This window comes from Physeter macrocephalus, chromosome 11 (genome assembly GCF_002837175.3).
Source record: "Physeter macrocephalus isolate SW-GA chromosome 11, ASM283717v5, whole genome shotgun sequence".
NCBI lineage: Eukaryota > Metazoa > Chordata > Mammalia > Artiodactyla > Physeteridae > Physeter > Physeter macrocephalus.
The window spans coordinates 72,571,761-72,593,726 of record NC_041224.1 but is presented as its reverse complement, the minus strand read 5'-3'; the positions used below and the strand labels follow the sequence as shown (position 1 = coordinate 72,593,726).

Here is a 21,966-nt window from a genome sequence, read left to right as displayed (position 1 = left end):
GCTGAAGATGGGAAGGGGGTGCTAACTACATCCAGGGGCATTGCTGAAGATGGGAAGGGGGTACATTTAGTTGACGCATGTTTTTGAAAACATTCAAACTTTGACATGTTTGTTTCTTTGGTAATTTCTGTAGAATCAATTGTACGCTTTCTGGCTTATACATACGTCATCTTTTCTTGTTAATGCAAGATAGTCTCGGGGAGGTCGGCAGCTGAGCTGGATGTCTGAGAGGCCAAGGAGTTTCCCTCACTTGCTCCAAGGTCTCTTGACCTTGGGTATGGTCCTTAATTACCCCACATTAAAGGTAGTTTGAAAACCAACCTCATAGTGGTGCTGTGAGCGGTGGTGAACAGCACTTAGCACAATGCCTGGAATTAGGTGACCTATAAAACATTGTAGCTGTAATTGATGATTATGATATAGATATTGGTACAGAGGTGCCCTCGGGTGAGTTAAGCATGAGGCTGTCTGTATTTGTACTAAAATTCCTGGATCTCTGAGCTAGGTGCTACTTGATGATTTATCTGTTTCTTCACAGTCAATTCTCAATGCTTGTTTATATTTGCTTTCTTTAAACTTTTTTTTTGTGGTAAAATACACATAACAACAAAATTTACCATTTTAACCCTTTTTCGTTGGTGGTGGTTTTTTTTAGAGTCTCTTTATTGCTTTGAACTTTTCTTTTTTTTTTCTTTTTTTTTTGGTGTGCTGTGCAGCTTGCAGGATCTTAGTTCCCTGACCAGGGATTGAACCTGGGCCCTCGCCAGTGAAAGCTCAGAGAGAAAGTGTGGAGTCCTAACCACTGGACCACCAGGGAATTCCTCATTTTAACTTTTTTTAAATGTACAGTTCTGTGACATTAAGTACATTCACATTCTTGTGCAAGAGTCACCACCATCCATCTCCAGAACTTTTTCATCTTCCCCAACTTTGTGTCTGCTTTTTCAAAAAATGGAGTTAGCATGCTTGGGATGGAAGGGTTGACTGGACCTTCTCTCCATGCTCCGGTGCCGGATCAACAGAAGGTTGGCTGTTGGATGACTTGGGCACTACCTTGAGGCCAGTTTGGCATGAAGGGGATGGGTAGATGATTGGATGGAGTGATGAATAAATATATTTCTTAAATGGGGTTTCTAAGAGATTGCCAATTACGTTGGAAACAATCAAGGTAAGTAGAATTTTCTCATCCAAAAGGTGTGCTCCGGACGTGAAACCCTTTTTAAATCGGAAACTCGGAGATGGTCTCTGTATTATTGTTAGGGCTAGGAGTGGCCCAAACAACAAATTTATTTTCTCACAGTGCTGGAGGCCGCAGAGTCCAAGATCAGGGTGTCCACAGGGTTGCTCTCTTTGAAGCCCCTCTCCTTGGCTTGTAGATGGGTGTCTCTTCCCTTTTTCTTTTCACAGCCTTCCCTCAGTTTGTGTCTGTGTCCAGATTCCCTCTTCTTATAAGTACACCAGGCAGATTGTATGAGGACTAACCTTGATGATCACATTTTACCTTAATTATTTTTGTAAAGACCCTATGTCCAAATACAGTCACATTCTGAGGTACTGGGGGTTAGGACTTCAACATATGGATTCTGGGGGTGGGGTAAGGAGACACAGTTTAACCCATAACAGTCTCTAAAATCCCTCCAGCTCTAAAAATCCTCCCCAGTATCCAGACAAAGCAGACGAGGCCAGGCATCCCATGCCCTGGGGATGCACATTCCCCAAGCCACATGGTTATTAGTAGAACGTTACAAATGCAGCTCTGAAGCCCCAGAGACGGAATGTTCTACCGTTTCTAAGCCATGCACATTACATTTTTCTTAGAGAGAAAGAATCATAAACAGAGACAGAGTATTTTAAGTCTACCCTCCCTGTCTGCCAAGAATAACCCTGGAGTGCTGCAGAACTCCCTCCCTTCATGGCCGTCCTGGGCAATGTATCTGCAGATGTCTGCTCTGGAAAAGTCAGCCAACTGGCTTCAAGAGAAGCACAAGGCTTGAAATAAACACTGCTTCTCCAAGCATAGCCTTACTCTGGAACAGAGCCAGAGGCCATTTCAGTCCACAGAGAGAGGGGCCGATGGCTAATGAAACTTCAGGAAGAGTCTTTTAAAATGGCACTTTTCCTTTCAGCTATTGAATTGAGCTACTACTATGTAGTGAGTTCTTTTAATGTACATGCTATACGGGAAAACAGTCAGGACGGACTTTTGAGTCATTGCCTTTACAGCAGTATCCTGTCCCAGGGAGGGCATTGTTGTGCTGGAGTAATGGTTATCTGGGTGGGTGTCAACAATGTTTATGGCATTCCTTTGATTTTTAACCAGTTGCACTTTTTTTGTGACACTGTGCTTGCATGAGCAAAGACAGGTCCCTTTTTTTTTTTTTTTTTTTTAAACCACATATGACACTTATGGAGAAAAGAGAGTGGCCAGCCTGATCAAAGCAAGCTGATTTTTAAAAACCCATAAATGTACTCAGTTATTTACACTGAAGACGTAGTCCCGGTATTTCTCTCCTCCCTCCCTACCACCCCCCTCCTCTTGCCCCTTCCCACTCCCCACTCCTCATCTCTCCATGTGAGCCAGGCCTTGCTTTATCTATCAATGCCAAATTCTAAGTGAAGGACTTTCTTTGTGGTGAGCTGTCATTTTTTCATCAAGCAGAATACTAAAGAAATTGTTGGCTTACACATTGATTATTTAACTGTTTTTCCCCAAATATCTGTGAAGAATTTTTAGCACACATTGAGGAAGTGATATTTTTATTCTAAGTTCCTATTTTCCAGATGGAATCTGCTTCTCTAAATCTGTATAGAAAGTTGGAAGGTGCTGGTCTGTCTCAAGAATCTCACTCATTCCTTCCCGTCACTAGTGGCTTCCCTCTTATACCATATGTGCTTAATTTGCATTAGAGCTACAGTTCTATGGGCTCACTGTCATTCACTGTAAAAACAAAGATGCACAGGCCAGGCGCTCTGTGTGTGGTATGTGTGTGTGTGAGAGAGAGACTCTGCACAGGTTACAAGGCAGAGTTCGTCTTCATGAAATGTTCCTGCTGTGGGTGGGAGGCAGAGAAGCAAGTGCCTTTTAGATGGATAGGCTGAGCCCAGATCTCTCTAATGTGTATGTGCTATTATTTTAGGTCTCCGAATTCAATCCTTTGACATTCACCAGCGTAATCGAGTGTGAGAAGCCCAACAACGACCTGACTAGGTTTCGTGGGTGCATGTGAGTATCAGACCTCTGCCTGGGCTTCCCCTTCTGTTTGACAAACTGTATGTACATATGTGGTCAACCCTTGAGCAACACGGGTTGGGGGATGCCAACCCCCGCCCAGTTGAAATTTCACATGGTCAGTGGGGGATTGGTTCCGGGACCTGCCAGGGATACCAGAATCCATGGATGCTCAAGTCCCATAGTCTGCCCTCTGGATGTGCGATTCTGCATCCATGGATTCAGCCAATCTCGGATGGTGTAATACTGTGTTTATTGAAAAAAACCTGTGAATAAGTGGAACTGCACAGCTCAAACCCTTGTTGTTCAATGGTCCACTTTGTATAGTACAGTACTATATATATATATATTCTTTGCCACTTGGTGCAGCCTTTGAGGAATGTCGCCCTGCACCTGAGCTCATGGGGCTGCTTGGTAAGAGCCTGTCAGCAGTAGAAGTTTGTCAGATCCCCTCCCTCTAGCAGCCAGAGAAGGTGGGGACGTGGGAAACAAGGTTGACTACATGTGGCCCCATAAATGTAAGTGCAGGCCCCAGGCAGGAGGAGCCTGCCTGGAAGTTCATTCCTTCATTCATGCACTCAGCCATTGAACAAGTATTTGCTGAGCATCTACTGTGTGCTAGGCTCTTTTCAAGGCTCTGGGGATAACACAGTGAACTGAATAGAAAAGAAATGCCTGTCTTCATGTTTATTTCACTCTAGTTAGAGAGACAGTAAACAAAATAAGAAGTCCTAGAACATGTTAAATTGTCCAGCTCCTTGCTCCAAAACAGAGAGACAAGAAAGGTAGATGAATGACATTGGATTGGCCATCTGTTGGTCCTTGTTGAAGCTGGGCTGGGGGTACATGGGAAGTATGGACTGGTATCTCTGCTTCTGTGAATGGTTGGAAATTACCGTAATCGTGTTAATAGTTGTGCACGACTTGGCTGGGCAGTGTGGGGAAAAGGGAGGAGGGAGAGAACAGGGTGTAGCGTGGGGTTGTGGAGCTGCCTGCTGGGGGCGGTGGGGGCGCCCCCCACAGAGGGAGCCAGCTGTGTGGGCATGAGCCTGGGGACCACAGGTGTGACCTGGAGAATTGGGGCCTCCCGTGGCTGTCCGGCTCTGAGGGGCCAGCTGACCAGGATGCAGCTTAGCAGTCCAGGTGCAGCGTGGGTGCCTAAGACACACAGGTAACAGAGGCGCTCTGCTCCTGGAGGGGCTCCACTGCTGAGAGCTTTCGGCGTGAAGTCAAGTCTTCTGCTTTGCTGACATGTCCAGCAATGTTGCCTTTGCCCAGCACGCGGCAGGCTTCCCATCATGTTGGGGGGCATGGGGAGAGTCAGTGAATGAAAAGTGTGAACAATGAAGGGCCAGATACTGCCCGTCACCTGCTGAAATTGCAGATACTTGCCTGAGGATCGACTAGAACTTGAAAGTGTTAGATCACCCCTTAAAGGAACCAGTTAAAGGAGAGTAAAACTCATTAGAAAAATGCTAAAGCGTCATCTGTAAAATTTGGGGGAAGATACTCAGCCGTCCATCCGAAACTGGTCTGCTGTGGGTTTCTTAGCCCATGTGGCCCCCCTGGGCTTCACACACGTGGCACCATCCTCTGCACCGCCCCAAATCTCCCAGATCAGGCGGGCAGAACAGAGCAGATGCTGGATCCACAGACCCTGAAATGACTGCTCTGAAGGAGGTGGGGGCAGCCTCTAGGGAGAATGTTCTGTGGACATTCTTGTTGATGGGGTAATTTTTTGGTGCCAACTCTCCCAAAGGAAAAAGCTAGACCTCCTTCTCTTGACTGTACCCTTGCCTGTGCTCTCCTGCTCTGTGGGGCCTCTGGAGCCCTGTTCTCAGACTGCTTCTCACACTCTTGTTGCCTGCCCCAGATTTGGATTAGCGCTGGAGGGGATTTAGCCCCAAGTCAGCAGCTCTTGGTCCTGCCCTTGGGAGCTACCTCTGTGTTAAACAAGGGTATTGACCAAGTCTGGCTTAGTACTGAGGCTGGCAGACTCTGGAGCCCATGCTTTCCAGCAAGATAGCTCTGGTGAACTACTGAACGTTACTCATCTATATAATGGGGAGAATCCAGGAGCCCCCTCATGTCATGGGTGCAAAGCTTTGTCAGTTTAATACATGGAAAGCTTTCAGAAAGGTGGGTGCTTAATAAACATTAGCCACTATTATGGTCATTGCTGCTGTTGTTAACATTTCTATGACTATATTACTACATAGTAATATATTATTACTATCATACTATAGAGCAGGGAGAGAGACAGGTCAGGAGGGAGGCAAAGGCGAGAACTCAGATGTTCCCTGGGGAGGGAGATACAGTGGAAGAGGAGGCTGGGAGGATGGTTTGTCTACTATGTATGGATCATGGAGAGCTATAGGTGGAGGAGAGATGGGGTTTGGGATTTCCCTGCATTTGAGGAGCTGGTGAGTGCATTTGGTGGAGTGACCCAGCTGACAGAAAAAATCTATGTGATAGGAATTCAGGGAGTAGGTGCTAAAGACACAGGTTTGGGGAACCTCTGTCTAGAGGTTGTGTTTGAGGATGGGGAGACACCAGACCAACATGGGACAGAAGGCAAGAGAGGAAAGGAATGAAGTCAAAGCAATCCCAACAGGCAGGAGCAGGATCCCTTGGGGATGTGGTTCCAAAGGCAACACCCAGTGGAGGAGGCCCAGAGGGACGTTTAGGAAGGAGGTCTGCCAGATGCTGGACTCCACAGGAGCCTGGGAATGGGGAGGGCCGCACTGTTGGAGTAGAGCCCAGATTATAGGAGATGGAAGAGGAATTGTATTTTCAACCACTCTTTCTAGAAATGTGGCTTGAAAAGGAGGGACAGGGCCAGAGATGAAAGCCACAAAAAAAGAAGAGGGACACTTGTTAGGAAGAGAGAAGATAACAAAAGGCCAGGATGGAGATCTCCATGGGGACCTCCATGCGAAGGGATTCAGTGATCCGGGAAAGGGGTGTCCCTTGGCCCCTCGCCCACCTGCAGCCCCTACATTGCCTCCAAGCTGGCCCTCAGCTGACTTGGCGCCCCAGCTGCCTCTTTCTTGGGAAGATGGCCTCAAATGGATGGCATTGTGCCTATGGCCGGCTAGGCTGACTTGGCCACTCAGACAGATGCCACCAGCAAGTGTTCCCAGCATGCATCCTTCTCCCTGGCATGTTGCCCAAGAAAGGCAAGAATGGCAACTCTCCCCAGGTGAAACCTCTTCCCGCTCTGGTCAAGCCTTGTCATGCTTTCTCTTACTTTTCCCAACAAGCCATCCTGCCCTGAGGCTCATGCTATAGAGCCCGGCCAGTTCAGGCCTCTGCATGCCTAAACCTCCATGCATTTGTGACTTGCTCTCTCTACCAGGCGATATTTGGGATTTGCTACAAGAATGTTAGGGTGCAGACAGGCCCCTCTCCCAGCTAGGCCTGTCCAGCCAGGAGCTCTGGAGGTTGGGTGTTGGTGGCAGTGTGTTAAAAGCTCTTCCCTCCGTGACTCAGGCTGAAGTCTCCAGGAAGAGTGCCGATGGGAGGGGAGGGCAGGTGAGCAGGGCCTCTGGGAGGGGCCTGGTCACCACAGGTCCTGAGTCCTGCCTCCAGGCAGAAGGAAGGGAGGAGGCCCCAGCCCCGCTACTGGTCCTGATGCTCAGGGGTGGGGCTAACCTGGGTGGTAGAGCTGAGATTTAGACCTGGTGGGTAGACCACCTGCTGAGCCACTTCCCTGGTTTGCTGGCTCTCACTGTCTGCTCCCAGTGGCTTTCCTTCAGCCTAAACTCAGCTGCCGCCCTGTAGCCTCCCTCACACTGGAGAGCCCAGGACTATAGGCCACTGCACAGGCCAACAGGTTTCACTCTGATATGGACCAGTCCATCCAAACTGGAAACCTTAGCTGTTTGCAGCTGGAGAACTAAGCTTGCTTGGGGTCGTACCAAGAAGTCCCAAGTCTGAACTCCAGCTCTTCCCCTCCACTGGGCAAGTGGCCTTAGGAAAGTTATCCTGTGTTTCCAAGCCCCAGCTTCCTCCTAATTCTGGAGAGAACAGTGGCTGACGTTGAATGGAGTGAAAGACACAGTGTGAATCAGAGCACTTCGTGCAAGAGGGTGGTGTCTGCCATGGTGTGCGGTCCCATTGGTGTGAAATGTCCACAGTAGGAATATCTTTAGAGGCAAAAAGTGGATTAATGGTTTGCCACGGTTGGGGGGTGGGATGGGAATGGAGAGTGACTGCCAGTGGGTATAGGGTTTCTTTCTGATGAAAACATTCTCAGATTAGCTGGTGGGGAGCACTGCACAAGTCTGTGAATGTACCAAAACACCCTTAACTGTACACCTTAAATGGGTGAGTTTCATGGTATATGAAATATAGGTCAAGCTGTTAAAATAAAAGTGACAGGCGCATCATTATTCAAGTGCACTTTAATGCTCACTAGTTTTTAATGCAGTCCCTGTAGTTAAGCACTTATGAAATCCTCAGAGACAGGAGCTGGAAATAACATCGTTCCCCACCTCTTCAGCTGCCCTGGGCCCTGGCAACCCAGAGAGCCGCTGTGGATGGGGGCTCTGGCTGCTCAGGGCACCCTGCTCAGCTTGCTCAGCAACTCCAGGGCAGGATGATGTGGGCTTTGAAGCCACCAGTCAACCAAACATTTTCACTTACTCCTAATGAATAAATAAAGCAAAGAGGTTGGTTGGTTTCATCATCTGATGTGAAATTCCATTTCCAGCTGTAAAGCCAGGCTCCATTTCTTATCCTAAGTCCTCTGTGGAGCAGATTCTGGGGTCCCTCCCTGTGGGCCACAGAGCCTGCTTGACCACATGAGGCTTCAGGACACTGGCTGCCATCCAGAGCACAGGGTGTGCTTGTTGGGGCAGCACCCCCGCCCCACCCTGGCAGATGACATGCTCCAAGACTGTGGTCATCCCAGGTCACCCTGGAAATTCCCCCAGCCCCCCAGCCCAGCATCTGGATGGAGCTCTGTGTGGGTTTATATCCAGAATGTCCTCACTCCCAAGGACCAGGCTTTGAGACGAATTGTAACTGCATCAGCTAGACTCTAAAATCGGAATATTTTCATTTTACCTTAGCACCTTTAACTGATACTTACATCTCAAGAAAATCTAACATTGGCACAAAACACAGTCAGGTCATTTCTGTACTTACATAGATAAACAGAAACCTGAGCAACTATTATTTTAAAGAAAATTATGCCTAGGACTCAGCAGTAGAAGGGGTTATCTCTCCTTCCATTGTCTCTACCTGTGTCAGTCAGGTCCCTTCTGGAAACAGATCAGGAGCTCAAATTTGAATGTGTGGGGCTATTAGCCAAGAGTCCATTTCTGCAGGAGGGGCTAGGGCTTAAGGCAGCCACAAGGGTTAGGAGCAGCTGAGCTGTGGTCACGGTGAGGCCCAGTGGTCCCGGGGGGGTGAGGGGAGTGGCCCCTGGGGACTCATGTACAGGGGCCGCCTGGGAGTCTCACCGCCCTGGTTGAGGGGCACAGCCAGCCCAGCACTCTCTCCTAGGAGGAGCTGAGACACGCTCCCATCCTCCCTCGCCTCTGTCCACTCCTCTGGTTTCCTTCCGACATCCCCGTGGGCTGGACCACCCCAAAGCTGAGGGCCAGGGAGCCTCAGCCTTTGCCAGGGACTGGGGTGGACATGGGGTGCAGGATGGGAGAACATGTGAGGAGCCCGTCTTTACAAGCAGAGACAGGGAAGCACAAAATACTGCAGAGTCTCCTGGCTGTGGGGTCTGGGGAGCTTAGTGTTAGCAAAGCATCTTCCCGAGGTCTGTAAAATGTGAGCCCAGGGTAGCAGGCCAAGCTCCCCAAGGCAGGACGTGCTGGGCCAGCAGGCAGCGTGGGTAGCAGGACGTGCAGCATGAGTGGCCGGGGACGAGAACCTGCACAGGGTGGGCCCGCCCAGGGTGCAGAGTGGCCGTGTGTGCCAGAGGAAGTCAGAGATCCCGCAGGATGCTCCCAGGAGAACACAGCGCTGAAACCTGCACCCTGAAACATCGATTGGTGCCTGGGTGAGAAATGGATAGGAAGGACCAAGGCTGGTGGCATCCAAGCCACAAGGGGTGCATCAAAGGCTGCAGTAGGGAAATTTGGAAGCCTGAGTTAGGGCAGTGATGCACAGAGAGTGTGAGAAGAAGGTGGATTAAAGAAATAGCCAGTGAGTAGCGGATTCAAGATGGTGGAGGAGTAGGAGGACATGGAGTTCATCTCTCTCCACAGATGCATCAGGAATACACCTATAGATGCAACAGTTTTCACAGAACACCTGCGGAGAACTAGCAGAAGACCTTGGACACCAGAAAGGACTATAAAGATCCCCGCATAAATGTGTAGGACAGAAAAGGAGAAGGGAGAAGGAGGAGGAGAGGAAGCTGGATGGGACCTGCATCCCGGGGTGGGGGAGCTGAAGCAGAGGAGAGATTCCCGAATTCGAGGAAACACCCTCTCCAACAGGGAAACCCCCTCTCTGACGGGGAAGTTGATTGGGACAGAAGGGACGCATTTGAGGCTGTTGGAAGAGGGTGAAGCGGCCAGTCTGTGGCAGATGGGACAGAGTGAGAAATACACAGACTGTCTGTACGTCTGTTCACAGGTGTGCAAGGGGGCTGGGAGCTGGTGTGTGGGGATTGGAGAACAGGCCCAGAGTGAGAACTGCTGTTGGCTGTGGGGAGATGGACTGAAGGGATGGAAGGGAGGAAATCCACAAAAGGAAATGCCTATGGAGGAAGACTGGACTGCCATGGAAACAGGGAGCGTCTGCTGAGTCACACGCAGGGGCAGGAGCCACTATTGTAGCCTTTCTCTCCTCACACTCCAGAGCCTGCCGACGACAATAAAAGAAGCACACTCAGAGCTGGCCCTCACGCGCCTGCAGCTGGGCACCAGAAAAAGCCGAGCCAGGACTGGCCTTCATGTGCCTTACACCGGGCACCAGAAAAGGCCCTCACTACGGCCATATCTCTTACACCCGTGGCTGCTGGCTTCTTTGTGCATTTGGCGCTGCCAGGGCTCTGTGATCCAAGTAGTCATACCGCCTCTGTGCCCGGTCCTCACAGGGACTGACCCAAGAGCTCGAAGGCAGCCTCAGGACCGGACTCCTGTGGGTGGACCACACACAGAGGTGGGGATAAAACCAAAGCTGAACCCCAGGGACAGGGTGGCTAAGGAAAAAGATAAAAAATCTTTCCATCAGCTGTACAAGCTGAAGGTTAAATCCCGCGATCAGCTAGGTAGTCCCTGCATCTGTGGAATACCTGAGTAGACAATGAGTGTTCCCACAAATGAAAACGGTCTAGCTCTGGCAGCTGTGGACTTTGGGGGCAGCACACGCAGGAATCAGGCCAGACCAGAGTCTGAGTGGTCTCCACAGGGCCCACAGCAGGTCCAGAGACCAGCCCAGAGGCAGAGGAGAGGCTCTTGGAGAGGCGGAGGTGGGCTGTGGCTCGTGTGTGCAAGGACACTTACAGCGGAGACCCCAGGGAAACATAATTATTACTATTAATTCTATCTGTTTTGATTCCTTCTGTCGTTGGTTCTAGCTTTTGTTGTTGTTTTTTTTTTGGTTTCTTTTTCTTTCTTTTTTTGTTTGTTTGGTGGTGTTTTAGTTTTTTTTTGGTCTCTTGGGATCTCCATGTTTTATAAAGTTTATTTTCATTTTTTTATATATTTTTATTTTTACTTTGCTTTTATTTGGTTCTGTGTTCTTTTCCCTTATTTTTTTCTTCTTTTTCTTTCTTTTTTAAAAATATATTTCCATTTCTACTTTGCTTTTCTGTTGTCCTATGTTTTTTTCCTTTTTTATTTTATTTTATCCTATTTTTTAAAATCATTTTTATCAGTTTGTTGTTTCCTTGCTTTATTCTTCAGTCGGCACATTGCTTTGATTTTGTTTTTAGGTTATGTGTTTCTGTTGGTTCTAATCCTAATTGTTTGATTTCGTTTTTGAGTTCTTCTATTTGTCTGGTTATTCTCTTGCTTTTTGTTTTATTTGGCTCTGTTTTTGTTTTTTTTACGTTTTTGTTTGATTTTGTTTTTACCATTTCTCTGGGGTTTTGTTTGTCATTTTTAAAAAATATATTTTCTATTTTCTTTTTTTAAAATTTCTGTTTCTATGTTGCCTTTCTTTTGTTCTGTCTCCTTTCTCTTTTTCTCTTTTTTAAAAATCATTTTTGGGCTTCTCTGGTGGTGCAGTGGTTGAGAGTCTGCCTGCCGATGCAGGGGACATGGGTTCGTGCCCCGGTCCGGGAAGATCCCACATGCCGCAGACCGGCTGGGCCCGTGAGCCATGGCCGCTGAGCCTGTGCTCCGCAACAGGAGAGGCCACGACAGTGAGAGGCCCGCGTACCACAAAAAAAAAAAAAAAAAAAAAAAAAAAAATCATTTTTGTTGGTTTGTTTTGTTTCTTTGTTTCATTCTTCTGTTGGCACTCTGCTTTGATTTTGTTTTTTGGTTTTGTGTTTTTGTCAGCTTTCTTCTTAATTGGTGGATTTCATTCTTGGGTTCTTTTGTTTGGTTGTTCTCTTGCTTTTTGATTTATATTCTGTTTTTGTTTCTTTTGTGTGTGTGTGTGTTTCCTTGTTTCTGTTTTTTTAATTTTACTTTTTACCATTTGTCTGGGGTTTTGTTAGTCTTTTTTTTTTATCACCTTTATTGCTGGGATGAGCAACTTGTAGGGTCTTGGTCCCTCGACCGGATATCGGGCCTGAGCCTCTGGTGGGGGGAGCACCGAGTCCAAGATGCTGGACCACTAAAGAATTCCCAGCCCCAGGGAAGTCTAATTGCCGAGAGCTCTCCTGGAGGCCTCTATCTGAATCCAAGATCCGGCTCCACCCAGCAGCCAACAGCTTCCAGTGCTGGACACCTCACACCAAACAACAAATGAGACAGGAACACAAACCCACCCATTAGCACACAGACTACCTAAAGTCATGCTAAAGTCACAGACACTCCGAAACACACCACCTGACATGTCCCTGCTCATCAGAGGAAAAAGACTCAGCTCCGCCCACCAGACTGTAGGCACCAGTCCCTCCCATCAGGAAGCCTACACAAGACACTGGACCAATGCCACCACCGGGGGAAGAGAACAGAAGCAAGAGGAACTATGACCCTGCAACCTAGGGAAAGGAGACCTCAAATACTGTAAATTAGACAAAATGAGAAGACAGAGAAATATCTTAAAGGCAAAGGAGAAGATAAAAACCCACAAGACCAAATAAATGAAGAGGAAATAGGCAAACTACCTGAAAAAGAATTCAGAGTAATGATACTAAACATGATCCAAAATCTTGGAAATAGAGAAAATACAAGAAACGTTTAACAAGGACCTAGAAGAACTAAAGATCAATTAAACAGTAATGAACAACACAATAACTGAAATTTAAAATACAGTAGATGGAATCTGTAGCAGAATAATTGAGGCAGAAGAACGGATAAGTGAGCTGGAAGATAGAGAGTGGAAATAACTGTCGCAAAGCTGAGTAAAGAGAAAAGAATGAAAAGAATGGAGGACAGTCTCAGAGACCTCTGGGACAACATTAAGCACACCATCATTCGAATTATAGGCATCCCAGAAGAAGAAGAAAAAAAGAAACGGTCTGAGAAAATATTTAAAGAGATTATAGTTGAAAACATCCCCAAAATGGGAAAGGAAATAGTCAGTCAAGTCCAGGAAGTGGAGAGAGTCCCATACAGGATAAACCCAAGGAGAAACATGCCAAGACATATATTAATCAAACTAACAAAAATTAAACACAACGAAAATGATTAAAAACAGCAAGGGAAAAGCAAAAAATAACATACAAGGGACTCTGCATAAGGTTAACAGCTGATCTTTCAGCAGAAACTCTACAGGCCAGAAGAGAGTGGCACAATACATTTAAAGTGATGAAAGGGAAAAACCTACAATCAAGATTACTCTACCCAGCAAGGATCTCATTCAGATTTGATGGAGAAATCAAAGCAGGGAAAGACCTACAACCAAGATTACTCTACCTAGTAAGGATCTCATTCAGATTCGAGGGAGAAATCAAAAGCATTACAGACAAGCAAAAGTTAAGAGAATACAGCACCACCCAACCAGCTTTACAGTGAATGCTAAAGGAACTTCTCTAGGCAGGAAACACAAGAGAAGGAAAAGACTTACAAAAACAAACCCCAAACAATTAAGAAAATGGTAATAGGAACATACATATCAATAATTACCTTAAATGTAAATGGATTAAATGCCCCAACTGAAAGGCACAGACTGGCTGAATGGATACAAACACAAGACCTGTATATATGCTGTCTACAAGAGACCCACTTAAGACCTAGGAACACATACGGGGTTAAAGTGAAGAGATGGAAAAAGATACTCCATGAAAATGGAAATCAAAAGAAAGCTGGTGTAGCAATACTCATATAAGAAAAAATAGACTTTAAAATAAAGACTATTACAAGACACAAGGAAGGACACTATATAATGATCAAGGTATCAATCCAGAAGATATAACATTTGTAAATATCTATGCATCCAACATAGGAGCACCTCAACATAAGGCAAATACTAACAGCCATAAAAGGGGAAATTAACAGTAACACAGTAATAGTAGGTGACTTTAACACCCCACTTACACCAATGGACAGATCATCCAAACAGAATATAAATAAGGAAACACAAGCTTTAAATGACACATTAGACAAGATGGACTGAATTTATATTTATGGGACATTGCATTCGGAAACAACAGAATACGCTTTCTTCTCACGTGCACATGGAACATTCTCCAGGATAGATCATATCTTGGGTCACAAATCAAGCCTCAGTAAACTTAAGAAAATTGAAATCGTATCAAGTACCTTTCCCAACCACAACGCTATGAGACTAGATATCAATTACAAGAAAAAAACTGTAAAAAATACAAACACATGGAGGCTAAACAATATGCTACTAAATAACCAAGAGATCACTGAAGAAATCAAAGAGGAAATCAAAAAGGCCTAGAAAAAAATGACAATGAAAACACAACGACCCAAAATCTGTGGGATGCAGCAAAAGCAGTTCTAAGAGGGAAGTTTATAGCAATATAATTCTACCTCAAGAAACAAGAAACATCTCAAATAAACAACCTAATCCTACACCTAAAGCAATTAGAAAAAGAAGAACAAAAAAAACCCCAAAGTTAGCATAAGGAAAGAAATCAAAAAGATCAGATCAGAAATAAATGAAAAAGAAATGAGGGAAACAATAGCAAAGATCAATAAAACTAAAGCTGGTTCTTTGAGAAGGTAAAGAAAATCGATAAACCATTAGCCAGACTCATCAGGAAAAAAAGGGAGAAGAGTCAAATCAACAGAATTAGAAATGAAAAAAGAGAAATTACACCTGACACTGCAGAAATACAAAGGATCATGAGAGACTACTACAGGCAACTATATGCCCATAAAATGGACAACCTGTAAGAAATGGATAAATTCTTAGAAAAGTTCAACCTCCCAAGACTGAACCAGGAAGAAATAGAAAACATGAACAGACCACTCACAAACACTGAAATTGAAACTGTGATAAAAACTCTTCCAACAAACAAAAGCCCAGGGCCCTATGGCTTCACAGGAGAATTCTATCAAACATTTAGAGAAGAGTTAACACTATCCTTCTCAAACTCTTCCAGTATAGCCGAGGGAGGGACACTCCCAAACTCAATCTATGAGACCACCATCACCCTGATACCAAAACTAGACAAACGTCAAAAAAAAGAAAATTACAGGCCAATATCACTGATGAACATCCTCAACAAAATACTAGCAAACAGAATCTAACAGCACATTAAAAGGATCATATACCATGATCAAGTGGTATTTATCCCAGGAATGCAAGGATTGTTCAATATATGCAAATCAATCAATGTGATGCACCATATTAACAAACTGAAGGATAAAAACCATGTGATCATCTCAATAGATGCAGAAAAAGCTTCTGACAAAATTCAATACCCATTGATGATAAAAACTCTCCAGAAAGTGGGTATAGAGGAAACCTACCTCAGCATAATAAAGGCCATATACAACAGACCCACAGCCAACATCATTCTCAATGGTGAAAAACTGAAACCATTTCCTCTAAGATCAGGAACAAGACAAGTGTGCCCACTCTCACCACTATTATTCAACATAATTTTGGAAGTTTTACCCACAGAAATCAGAGAAGAAAAAGAAATAAAAGGAGTCCAAATCAGAAAAGAAGTAAAACTGTCACTGTTTGAGTTGACATGATACTCTACATAGAGAATCCTAAAGGTGCTACCAGAAAGCTACTAGAGCTAATCAATTAATTTGGTAAAGTTGCAGGATACAAAATTAATGCACAGAAATCTCTTGCATTCCTCTACAAGAATGATGAAAAATCTGAAAGTGAAATTAAGGAAACGCTCCCATTTACCATTGCAACAAAAAGAATAAAATATCTAGGAATAAACCTACCTGAGGAGACAAAAGACCTGTATGCAGAAAATTATAAGACACTGATGAAAGAAATTAAAGATGATACAAATAGATGGAGAGATATACCATGTTCTTGGATTGGAAGAATCAACATTGTGAAAATGACTCTTCTACCCAAAGCAATCTACAGATTCAATGCAATCCCTATCAAACTACCACTGGCATTTTTCACAGAACTAGAACAATTTTACAATTTGTATGGAAGCACAAAAGACCCCAGATAGCCAAAGCAATCTTGAGGAAGAAAAACTGAGCTGGAGGAATCAGGCTCCCAGACTATATTACAAAGCTACAGTAATCAAGACAGTATAGTACTGGCACAAAAACAGAAATATAGATCATTGGAACAGGATAGAGAGCCCAGAGATAAACCCATACACATATGGTCACCTTATCATTGACAAAAGAGGCAAGAATATACAGTGGAGAAAAGACAGCCTCTTCAATAAGTGATCCCTGGAAAACTGGACAGCTATATGTAAAAGAGTGAAATTAGAACACTTCCTAACACCATACACAAAAATAAACTCAAAATGGATTAAAGACCTAAATGTAAGGTCAGACACTATAAAACTCTTTGAGGAAAACATAGGCACAACACTCTATGACATAAATCAACAGCAAGACTTTTTTTGACCCACCTCCTAGAGTAATGGAAATAAAATAAAAAGTAAGCAAATGGGACCTAATGAAACTTAAAAGCTTTTGTACAGCAAAGGACACCATAAACAAGATAAAAAGAACCCTTAGAATGGGAGACAATATTTGCAAATGAAGCAACTGACAAAGGATTAATCTCCAAAATATCAAAGCAGCTCATGCAGGTCAATATCAAAATAACAAATATCCCAATGCAAAAATGGGTGGCAGACCTAAACAGACATTTCTCCAAAGAAGACATAGAAATTGCCAACAAACACATGAAAAGATGCTCAACATCACTAATCATTAGAGAAATGAAAATCAAAACTACAAAGAGGTATCACCAGTCAGAATGGCCATCATCAAAAAATCTATAAACAATAAATGCTAGAGAGGGTGTGGAGGAAAGGGAACCCTTCTGCACTGCTGGTGGGAATGCAAATTGATACAGCCACTATGGAGAACAGTATGGAGGTTCCTTAAACTGAAAATAGAACTACCATATGACCCAGCAATCCCACTACTTGGTATATTCCCTGAGAAAACCATAATTCAAAAAGAGTCATGTACCACAATATTCATTGCAGCTGTATTTACAATAGTCAGGACATGGAAGCAACCTAAGTATCCATCGACAGATGAATGGATAAAGAAGATGTGGCACATATATACAATGGAATATTACTCAGTCCTAAAAAGGAGTGGAATTGAGTTATTTGTAATGACATGGATGGACCTAGAGTGTCATACAGAGAGAAGTAAGTCAGAAAGTGAAAAAGAAATACCGGATGCTAATGCACAGATATGGAATATAAAAAACGGTACTGATGAGCCTAGTGCCAGGGCAGGAATAAAGACTCAGATGTGGAGAATGGTCTTGAGGGCATGGGGGGGAAGGGGAAGCTGAGACGAAGTGAGAGAGTAGCATTGACATATATACACTACCAAATATAAAGTGCATGGCTAATGGGAAGCTGCTGCATAGCATGGGGAGATCAGCTTGATGCTTTGTGATGAGCTAGAGGGGTTGGATAGAGAGGGTGGGAAGGAGGCTCAACAGGGAGGGGATATGGGGATATATGTATCCATATAGCTTATTCACTTTGTTGTACAGTAGAAACTAACACAACATTGTAAAGCAAATATACTCCAATAAAGATATTTTAAATAAAAGGAATAGCTAGCGAAGGGGGCAAAATTGAAAACTGATGCCTGTGTGGATATAAAAACAAGGAGGGGAGTGAACAGTGGCAGCAAGGGTGCTGGTCCAGGTGTGACCAGTCATTGGTGGAGCTTCAGCCAGCAATGGAGCAGAGAAGAGACCCAGGTCTGGGTGCTAGAGGTGATGTGACCTAGGGAGGGGCTGGCTGCAGGCTGCTGGTTCAAGGTCCCCCCTCTCTTGCATCACAACCATGGCACCTTGCACCTGTGTCTGGACAGATCGTTGGTTCCCCCCAGCACCTCCGAGTGCTGGGACTTAGAAGGACAGAGCTGACATGCAAGCCCATCAGGAGACACAGCCTCTCTTGAGAAAGAACAGCCAGGCAGGATTTTATTAGCTGAGCCCTGTCACGTCCTGCATATGGTATTTCCCAGGGCACTTTTGGACAGTTTTGATTTAGAAGAGATTGTTTCGATGAGTCAAACAATGGGAACTTGAACTAAAGGAGCTCTTCTAAGTGGCTCAGATTAAATGTTAAGGGATGTATCCGTTTGCTCGGGCTGACAAGAGACCCGGCAGCTTAAACAACAGAAATGCATTGTCTCACAGTTCTGGAGGGTGGAAGCAAGATCCAGGTGTCAGCAGGACTGGTGTCTCCTGAGGCCCCTCTCCTTAGCTTGCAGACAGCCACCTTCTCCCTGTGCCCTCACATCATCTTAACCTCTGTGCTTGTCCATCTCTGTGTCCAAATCTTTTCTTACAGAGACAGCAGTCATGGAGTTAGGGCCCATCCATACGACCTTATTTTAACTTAATTCCCTCTTTAAAGACCTAACTCCAAATGCAGTCACATTCTGGGATACTGGGGTTAGGACATCAACATATGAATTCTTGGGGGGACACATGTCAAGCCATAAGACAGAGGTAGGTGCTGAGGGCAGTGTGATGGGCTCATATTCTCATGCACGTCTTCCTGGAGTCGAGCCTCATGCCTGCTGGGTCCTGGGCCTATTCGCCCTTGGCAGGGACTTTCCCCCTTAGGAGACCAAGGCAGCACTTGCACTGCCAAGCACCTTTAGGGTGACGCCGTTCTCCAACCTTCCTCCCCTTCTGATGTAGGGAGATTCACTCAGAGCACAGCCCCCATTGCCATTTGTATGCCTCCGGGGGCCTTAAACAGGCCGATACACCTGCTGTGATCAGTCCTGGTCTGGCTTGGTCTGATTAGAAAGCACAGTAGTTACTGAAAGGTGTAGGTCACATCAAAGGAAGCTTAATGTAATACCTTTTCTTGTTTCTGTTGAGTTCATCTCTTGTTCTGAATAAGCATGACTGGTTTGATTTAGGTGATTCATCCTTGACTGCTGTCCTGAGAAATTGTTTCCATGCACAGCTGTTGCGGAGAGAACCGTGGCGGTGGGCATTCTCTCACTCCTGACTCAGGAGCTGGGTTTTGTGTGTAACGTCTCACACACTCGGGCCTCTTGACGCTTTAGCTGGCACTGAGGTTTCCAGTCTTGAACCTCTCTTTAAAGCAGAACTTTATTCTGGAATTGCCACAAGGTGGTGGGTGGGGGGAGGGCATCACACAGTGCTCCTCCTGCATGTTCCTTTGCATGAGTTCTGCAGAAGAACCAGTGCCATGTTGGTAAATAACAGGCTTGCAGGAAATGCGTCCCCCCAGCATGGTGTTTTGGCCCTTTCTTTATTGTTTAGCTTCTTTTCTTCACCATAAAATATTTTGATTTCCCTGTTGTGAAGAATACAGGTTGTGTCTTAGGTTGAGAGGCAGCCCCATCCCTCATGCAGGTGACCAGGGTCCGGAAGTGGCAGGAAGTGCTGTTTTCCTGGAAACCTTAACGGCTTCTTCTGACCTTGTACCTCTCCAAACTAGCTCTGCTCCCTGGACAGTGGGCACTGCTAGGAGCTGGTGGGAGGGGCGACACCTGCAGGGATCCTTGGTGACTTCAGAGAAGGAGTTTGGGCTGCGGGTGTGTGTGGGAGGGCTGGGGAGGGCTGTCCACCTAGGGTGTGAGAAGGTGGCTTCTTGGAAGGCCCTCCTCGTGGAAGGCAGGTGGCACTGCCTGATTGATGTAGGTTAGGCTGGGCCCCTGCTCTAGTTCTGAAAGCCTCCAGGGCCTCTCCTTGTGACCCATTCATCAGGCTCCCGGGACCACGTCCACCCCAGTGTGGCCCTAGCACACTCCTGACCAACAAGGGTGAGGGTGTGGCTGCCATTAGTAGGTCAAGAGGATGAGTTTGAAAAGCAGTTGCTTAAACGTGGGATATTCTCTGAATCTAAATAGCATTGAAACCGAATGTATAAAATTGTATCATGGAGTTTACCACATTTCAAATTTAACATGTTAATATTTCTAATGATTGTATGACTTTTAATAAGAAAAACAGAATGTAGGAAATATTGCTGAAATCAATATGATCCCCTTTTCTAGAGAAATATTTGTACCCTTGTGACAACATGAGGTACTGGTGAGGGGCAGTGTTCTCTGTGATGATCAGGACATGGGCAGAGACCACCTGGCAGGGCCTTCCTGGGCCAGCTTCCCAACTCGGTCCCGCAGTTCCCGGCTCTGCCCTCTCTAGCTGTGGCCAGACCCTGTGGCATGAAGCCTACAATGGTCCTGGTACCAATTCTGATGTGTGGGTTTTTCCCACACCAAGCTGGGTGTCCCACAGTCTAACTCAATTCTGATACTGTCTACCTGGGGAGAGCGTCAGATCCCACAGGTGACAGGCTGAGTCCTGTGTGTCAGGAACAGCTGGGCTCGAAGACCAAATGTTAGAACAAAAGATGTTCCCAGGGCTTCCCTGGTGGCGCAATGGTTGGGAGTCCGCCTGCCGATGTGGGGGACGCGGGTTCGTGCCCCGGTCCGGGAGGATCCCGCATGCCGCGGAGCGGCTGGGTCCGTGAGCCATGGCCGCTGGGACTGTGCGTCCGGAGCCTGTGCTCCGCGGCAGGAGAGGCCACAGCAGTGAGGGGCCCGCGTACCGCAAAAGAAAAAAAAAAAAGGATGTTCCTAGTGCTCTGATCACTTAGGAAATTACAAGAATTTTAGGAGCTCTGTGCCAGGAACTGGAGTCAAAGACTAAATATTAGAACAAAAGATTATCCTAGGATTTCTATTTACAAAGGTGTCAGGAGCCCTGTGTCAGGAACCGGGGGCAGAGACAAAATCATATATTTCTTATTATTTCACAAAGCCCGTGGGCAAAGTAAATGAACAAACATCAGGTTCTGGAGGGGCTTCTAGAAGCCCAGTTACTGGTGAGCGCCAGCCCCATCTCCGCTCTCGCAGAGGTCCACTGAGACCCTCCACCCCTCCCCTCCCCAGCCCCGGGTCTAGGCCTTCCTTCCCAGAGCGGTGCTGTGAGGCCATGTAAGCATCCACGTGACACATGCCAACTGTTCCATGACAGCATACACAACAACGGGAAAAAGGCTGGGCTCTACAAAGAAAACCTGCTGCTTCGAGGCTGCACCATCCGAAACACAGAAGCCGTCGTGGGCATCGTCATCTACGCAGGTAGGTGCTGTGTGTCACCTGCAGTCTGTGATGGCATTGCCTCGGCATGGTGGGCTGGCTATTCCTGGACATTGCTCCTGGTTGTTTTGGTTTTTTCCCGATTATCAAAGTAGCATAAACCCATTGTAGAAAACCAGGAAAATAGATGGATGCAAAGTGTCTAATAATATCTGGACCAGAAGTGTTCTTAGCATGTTAGCCTATTTCTTTCTGTGCATTTCCCCGTGGTGGTTACATAGTTGAGATTAATTGTAGAGCCTACTTTCCTGACTGAACTTATCCCATATGGATCATCCGATGGCAGCACGCTTTTCCAATCCATGGAGTCGGCGTAGCCCGTCCCTTCCCTGCTGGGCACTGACTCACCGCTTCCCCCACAGGACACGAGACCAAGGCTCTGCTGAACAACAGCGGGCCCCGCTACAAGCGCAGCCGGCTGGAGAGGCAGATGAACTGCGACGTGCTCTGGTGTGTCCTCCTCCTCGTTTGTATGTCTCTGTTTTCGGCCGTCGGTAAGTCTCCTCAGAGGTCACGATGAGTGGGCACTGCTGGACGGCTGCCAGGGGCCCCTGCTGGGCTGTCTCTGTCTCCTTCTGACCCAGTGCTCTAATTAACACAGATGTCACTGGCTTGGACTCAGGGGATGTTTGCATTGGCAAGGCCACGTTGAGACACTTCGATGAATGAGCTCCGCAAACTAGTGTTTTTCAAATTGGTGTCTTCTGGGGTGGAAGAACGGTTTAAGCATGCCTCCTGTAATGATTCCAGTGGAAAGAGTGATACTAACCTGGTGATAATAGGAATCAGAGCAGTAGAAGCACAAATGCTACTAATAGGGACTCTGTGAGAAGAGGGAAAACATTATTTGGGTCCCAAGAAGGGGGGCTAGCAGTTGGGCTG

At 46.1% G+C, this 21,966-nt stretch overlaps 1 protein-coding gene across 1 annotated transcript in view; it reads left to right on the top strand.

Moving 5' to 3' along the window:
• Nucleotides 1-21,966, top strand: part of ATP10A (ATPase phospholipid transporting 10A (putative)) — a 188,843-nt gene that overhangs the window by 113,752 nt on the left and 53,125 nt on the right. Inside the window, exons 4-6 of the mRNA XM_028495093.2 lie at nt 3,138-3,223; nt 20,960-21,066; nt 21,447-21,578. Of these exons, the coding sequence (XP_028350894.1) occupies nt 3,138-3,223; nt 20,960-21,066; nt 21,447-21,578 (325 nt within the window). The remainder of the gene's footprint in view (nt 1-3,137; nt 3,224-20,959; nt 21,067-21,446; nt 21,579-21,966) is intronic.